Here is a 6,711-nt window from a genome sequence, read left to right on the forward strand (position 1 = left end):
AACTGGGTAAGCAAATCGAGCGCGCCTTAGACCTTAGAGAAGGCGCGCTCGATTTGCTTACCCAGTTGTCCAGGAATGATATTAATATTATTAATAAGTATTTCGTGCGCACGTTAAACTTATTGCGTGGCCACGAAATAGTATTTCGTGCGCACATTAATAAGTATTTCGTGCGCACGTTAAACTTATTGCGTGGCCACGAAATACTACTTCCTGGCCACAATTTAAAAAATGTTTTGACCATGTCATCAGAGGGGCTCCGTAGAATTCCTTATGTAGCCTGATAAAAGAAAAGCAGTAGAAAAAGGAAAGGTGTATGATGTCAATGACAAAACAAAAAAAACGCTAGTGTCTCTTTCAGGTAATCTTATTAGAGCCATTTAGAGGCTCATTGGATGCTAAATCATTTGGAAAACATTTTGGAGGGGAATGAAAAGCTCTCCCACGCATAGTGGTTTTGACATCCGGCCAAAGCTTGGATCATATTGGTGAGATACCAGAACCCAGCCTCATACTAATGACCTAATCTAACTCCATCAAGTGTTTTTAGTGCGATCTAATGTGTCCAGAAGGCAGCCTCAGTGTCTGGTGACCTCACTCTCTGGGAATAGATCACTCCCGGCCTCAACAACCACAGCGGATGCAGATCAAATCATTTGAAACCTCCCTCACTGTTCTGTAAACGTATCAAACAGCATCCAGATTACACCGTTTCATCCCAGTGCTTAAAGCGTTTACTTTTACCATCCCTTCATGTGATCCTTTTATGCTAAAAAGGCAGAATTTTGACAAACTTATCCATTAATTTCACTTGCTGGTGGCGAACATTCATAAAAAAGAGCCAACATTTGATAGAAACTGTCTACACAGGGCAGGACTGCAGCTGAGTTTTAAGTAGCAAACTTTTCAAACCTCACGCGGAAAGACGGCGCCAACAGAAGCGTTAACCATTTAGATGATGGCAGTGTTACAAAGCTACTTCAAATGACGGACAGAAACACATCGCTCAAACATTTAAATATGGGAAAAGCTTTGGGTTGGGTACGTTGCCAACTGGTACGTTTCACTGAGCTGTTTCATAACTGCTTCTCCCTCTATCTCTACCTAAAGACAGGTTTCAGGGCAGGCAGCCATGTTACCGTTCGGCTGCGGATCTTTTAAGAACCTCTCCACCTCCTGGGAGTCCACCGTCACACTCTTTGGTCGGACATCATCTCTGCCCTCCTCCTCCGTTTTCTGCTCCTCCATAACCTTCTCTTGCTCTTCTCTCTCTCCCTTTTCTTCATCATCGTCTCCATCTGCCTTGTTGCCTCGCAGCTTTGCATTACATTCATCGGTCAGTGTGATGCTCTCCAGTTTGTCTGCTGGTGGGGGGGGCTTTATCTTGATAAACAGGAAGTTGCAAGTGGCCAGAACCACTCCTGAGACCACCACCTCACATCCTGCCAGCAGGAAGACGTACATGTAGTTCTTGGTAGCATCAAGAAGTCGGCCTGAGAAAAGGAAGACAAAAAAAAAAGGTGATTAGACTTGGTTGGCGCCATTTTGTTTCACAGATTACATTCTAGGGTGGGGTGACTATGTGACTCTGTTTAATTGAACAAAAAAGGTTTTAATAGAGAATATGACTGCAGTTTAAAAGGCTTATGAGAACCTATATAACACCAGTTAGGCTTCATCACATGTCCAGTGATATTCCAGATACTTGCACTAAATGTTTATCTGAAAAAGGAACTCTTCTCCATTGTTTGTGGGAATGTCCTAAAGTCCAGAAGTTTTGGAAGGATGTTATTAAGTGTCTATCTGAATCGTTTAAAGTCGTAGGGAAGCGGCTGTTCCAACCGTTGCAGTTCTGAATTCTCCGAGTGGTGCCCGCCTTTACACGAGTGAATAAAGTGAATGTGATTGGTCGATTATCAAGGGGGCGGGATTGTTGTGGCAGAAGGTTCGCAAGCAAATTTGGTTGTGGCCGGCGTCTCAGAAAGCATCTTGCTAACCAGTTAGCAACTTAGTGCTAGCAGGTTCCCAATGGGAAATTCCATTGGGACCAAGTAGCACTAAATTGGTGACTTAGAAACGACGCTGTCAAGGAACGCTATGGACAGCGGAAACATGCAAGAGGAGGAGAGTTTAGTGTCGGAGGTCGTGGATGAGTCTCCTCTGTCATCCATTTTTTATTTAGAGGAGGAAAGCGGGGACGAAGATGTTGTGGAAGAGGACGCCAGGGCGGCAGAAGCTTGGTTTGGTGTAGAAGGCTTCCAGCCGTACATGTTTGAGCCCTTGCCTCGCAACGCTGCCAGTTCTGTTAGCTCTACGCCTGCCGAAGACACAGACGTCCATCCCCGTGAACACTGGGACGCAACTCAATGGGAAAGGAAAGGATTCTGATTTCAACCGTTGCGTATATTAGCTGCGACATATGAATCAAGATGCTATGACCGAAAAAAATATGATTGACAGATGAGCGTTGATATATGATTGGCCGAATTTAGGTGTTCAGGCTGACGTAAAACTAAGTGGCCTGCAGAAGATAAGGAAAAAAAAACACCACCGATTTTAAGACAGGATATTTTTTTTTTTTTATAAAAGATTCTACATTTTGGGACGTTATGGTCTGATAAATAGAACATTTACATACATGTTTAAGCCAGAATGATTTGACATTCAAATATGACTTCCCTACAACTTTCAGGTGAGAGTCCAATTAGAGGTTAAAATCTGTGTTCTAGGAAAATACCAAATAGAATTTAAACAATCGCAGAAGACAACTACATTGATAGATTACTGACTTCTTCAAGCCAAAAAGAATTGCACTATGCTGGAGGAGCATGGAGGCCCCCTCCTCTGGATCTGGAGGAATAAAGCTGCAGGTTCGCTTGGACTGGAAAATCTAACATACATTGCCAAGGGCAAACTTTGAGAATCTATTGGAGCTATATATGAGGATCATAGGGACTGAAGGTGGAGCTTATTGATGGGTGTGTTGAATGGATGTCTTAACTACAGTTTCTAGTCATATATTGCCTCATTATTTTTCTCTGCCTTAATCTAAATAGCTTCGTATATTTTTGGAACTAAACAAATGCAGGTTTAAATGGTGAATGCAGGAGTGAATGTAAGTACATTTTACAAGGTTAAGTTTGATGTCTGTAAGTTTGTTGTGGAAAAATAAAAGCAAGAAGAAAAAAAGAGCAAATGATTGTTATCAAAATTTTAACATTTTTCTTTGAAGGATCATTGTTCATTGCTTCATCAGGTCAAGGATCCTTTAACTGTGTTTAAAACCTGCAGATCTTCAGTCCTTCTCTTTGTTTGTGCCTGAAAAGACATGAAAACCTTGAAATCCTGATTTGAACCAAAATAAAAAGGCTGATTTACTATTTCTATTGTATTTTTATATTATTCACCTAAACTTTCTGAAGTGAATGTTTAAGCAGTGGGTGTTGTGGGGCCAATTGAAAAAAGTTTCCCTGAGTGTCCCTCCAATTTAGTGGTGGACCGTAGCTTAAACCCAATTTACACTAGCCTGAGCCGAGATCGGCCTGAGCACATTAACCGAGATAACTGTTGAGTGTAAATTGCACGCAAACTGAATCGGACCGTGCCAGACACAACCGAACTGCGCTAAACTGGAACTGGTTCATCAGTAAGGCTCGGCACGGTTCAGTTCTGGCTCGGTTCTCAGATAACAAAGAGCGCATGAGCAGACCGCCTCATCTCCTTACAGTCAACCATGACATTTCAGACATTCATAAAAATACTAGCTTCCCTACTGTGCCACATGATTTCCAGAGATGATTCTTCTTAGCAGTGTGATGAACCCAGGTTCAGACTGGTAATCAATGATACTGGGCATTTGCCCGATGAGCTGGTCCTAATTTCAGCGTTCAAGGGCCGGCCCTCCTTAAATCATACCGGCCTCAACACTTACTCTCCTGCCAAATCACCTACCTGTGACAAGAAATTACTGAAGGAGCTCAAGAAGTAATCCAATGTTAACTCCCTAAATGATGCATGCAGTATATAAAACCCTTCCTTGTCATGCACATCCTTGTGACAGTTGGCATATTGTGTCATTTTCTATTTCTTTAAACTGTAAAATCCTTGCAAAAAACTAAATTATAATAAAACTAAAATGCTTTCTTTAAACCAAACTACGATGTTCCTTTTATATTTGGTTAATTTATGTTTGAATATTTTGCACAAAAAAAAAATGTTGCAGTGCATGATGGGTTTTTGCATCTATTACATTATTCCATTTCATTTCCCACATGCCACCTAGACTCGCAGTGAATGCTAACACACCGAGCTGACATGTATTCATGCATTCATTCTTGAAGAACTGCCTATCTGCCTCTATATTATATTGTTTTATGTTGGTGTTTTTACAACACTCAGGCTTATGTTGTAGACCTAGTATGTGTGAGCACCTGTCTGGCTGGCTTTGTGCAACTGTGGACGTTACGCAGCAGAAGTCACTGTCGTGTCCATGTTAAAGGTACACTATGCAACCGGTGTTGATTTTCCAGCGAGGCTCCCCCCAGAGGGCGAAAGTAAAAGTGCACTGTCGTGAATATGCACAGCTGTTCTCCTGGTTTCTCCGTCAAGCCAGGCGCGGTTGTTTTGAGCTTAGCAGACAGGCAAACGCAACGAATGACTAACACAGTGAAAGTATGAACATGCACACAGAGAGAGAGGAACCATTCCAATGTTACTTACAATCGCATCAGCAGAAACGCGAGGTCCCCGTCAGCCTTGCAGCCTTCTTTTTATTTTAGCTCTCGCCATTCGGAAAAAGCTTGCCCGATGTTCACCCGTGTACGACTCCTCTCTCTCTCCGGAGCCCTTTTCCTCTTTCTTGCCTGCTCCGACATGGGCTTTCACTGTTTTCACGCTGGTTCCGCCATGATAACTGCACAAAGATCGCCACTGTGCTAGCAACGAGCATGCTTTTAACTGGGGGCATTCAGCAGTTCTCGCCGTAAAGCAAGACCGACTCTCGCGAGACTTCTGAGCCTGTGGGTGCGGGCCGAGGGCTCCTGCAATTGCAAATGCGGTATTTCCCCCACAGACCACCAGGGCGGCCGAGAAAACCTTTGTTCAACCTGAAATGACTCATTTAATCATCCAAAACGTTATGGAACACATTAATTAACTGGAAAATGTTGCATAGTGTGCCTTTAATAACCAAAGCCAGTAAAACCGCATCATAGAAGTACTGGTGATGGTTGTCATGTGATGCTTGAAGATAGATCGGTTATTCCACAATGTGTATTCGTATTGTGTTTCACATTTGAGACGCATGCGTTTGACTGTGCTTCTATTTTTTCGGAAATCGTTCCCAGTCCGAGCCTGGATGAACCTCAACGTCTGTGGTTGTTTCCTGCATCTGTAAGACCTGATTAGACTCTCGTTTGTCGTATCCACATCCCAAAAGCCGCCTCAAGTAGGATAAATTTCAAGTAAATTTCACCAAAGGCTGCCTTCTTCGCCTCACTCTCCGATAGGGATGGGAAACAAAAACCGGTTCCTGTTAGACCGGTTCTGTGTGCTCCAATTCCAGGGCACCGTTTGGCAGCTTGCTTAATGATTCTCCTAACGGTTCCAGGCAGCACCAGAGCCTAGCGCTGAGCAGCACGACTTACCTCACCTTTTTTTATGCACATGGCATTCAGTAAGTACGACGTGACCAGAGTTTATTTCCTGAAATTGTACAGAAATGCTTTTTCATTAAATGGATGCCTTCTCCATTAGATTTAGATGACTGTGACGAGACGGGTAGCCTGGCTGGATCAGAGGCTGGCAGCTCACTGCCTTCTGTCTTGGCTGAGGCAAGCAGAAATAGAATGTCCCAGGCGAAGCTAGACGAATGTCACAGTGCACTTACCAAGTTCATTGTTAACAGAATCGATAAGAGAATGGATAGGGAATCGAATCATTTCATAGAATTGATAAGGGAATCTGTCACATCATTGAGCCGGTGGCGTCTGATCTAAGAAGCCGAAACGAGTCCGCTTGGATTAGATAAACAAGGAGCAGCTCTGGTGAGAGGGATTCACACGGATAAAAGAAATACTGACTATACGCCCCTAGTTTCCTGAATTTTATCGCACTGATGACATCATCAACGCTAACCCAGCATGATGGTGTCAGCAGTCACACAGCGGTGGGGGAACAGAGGGCACGGAGCTGCCAGCGATGGGTTAAATCCAGCTTTTTTTAGCTAATCGTTTTTGTTTAAGCAAATTACTCTCTACCTTATAGTCTCAATAGAAACTCTCACCGGTGAAAGTTCTTGGTCACTCTTGCAGCTTTCTCCATGATCTATGCCATTCTACCTGCAGGATCCGGGTTCATAATTGGCCTGTGACCCTCAGCAAAGATCATCCCCAGTTTGAGTGCTGATGGCTCGGCATATATTTAATCACACATGCCAGGCAGCGTCACTGTGGCGCGACGGCTGCCGACACTTTGTGAAGTCCAATAAAGCTAGGGATACACTGTACATTTTTTTCAATCGTTGCACTCAGCTACAGCTCAACGAAACCACAGGGTTTTAAAATTCACAGCTCACCATGTTTGTTCTCACACTGTCCACATCAGTCTCAGCTCGGCGAGATGGAGCTACTCGGACTCGTCTATCAGGAAGCGAAACGAGTTGAAGAGGAATATGAAGCTCACTAGAGTGAAACACTGCCTTGGATATTTGGG

The 6,711-nt window shown here is 43.6% G+C and overlaps 1 protein-coding gene across 1 annotated transcript in view; it reads right to left on the reverse strand.

Moving 5' to 3' along the window:
* Window positions 1-490: 490 nt before the first annotated feature.
* Window positions 491-6,711, reverse strand: part of slc16a3 (solute carrier family 16 (monocarboxylate transporter), member 3) — a 31,756-nt gene continuing 25,535 nt past the window's right edge. The window contains exon 7 of the mRNA XM_015397431.1: window positions 491-1,493. Within this exon, the coding sequence (XP_015252917.1) occupies window positions 1,105-1,493 (389 nt within the window). The 3' untranslated portion in view covers window positions 491-1,104. The remainder of the gene's footprint in view (window positions 1,494-6,711) is intronic.

The sequence above is a fragment of the Cyprinodon variegatus genome, unplaced genomic scaffold (assembly GCF_000732505.1).
Source record: "Cyprinodon variegatus isolate N-32 unplaced genomic scaffold, C_variegatus-1.0 Scaffold862, whole genome shotgun sequence".
In the NCBI taxonomy this organism is placed as follows: domain Eukaryota; kingdom Metazoa; phylum Chordata; class Actinopteri; order Cyprinodontiformes; family Cyprinodontidae; genus Cyprinodon; species Cyprinodon variegatus.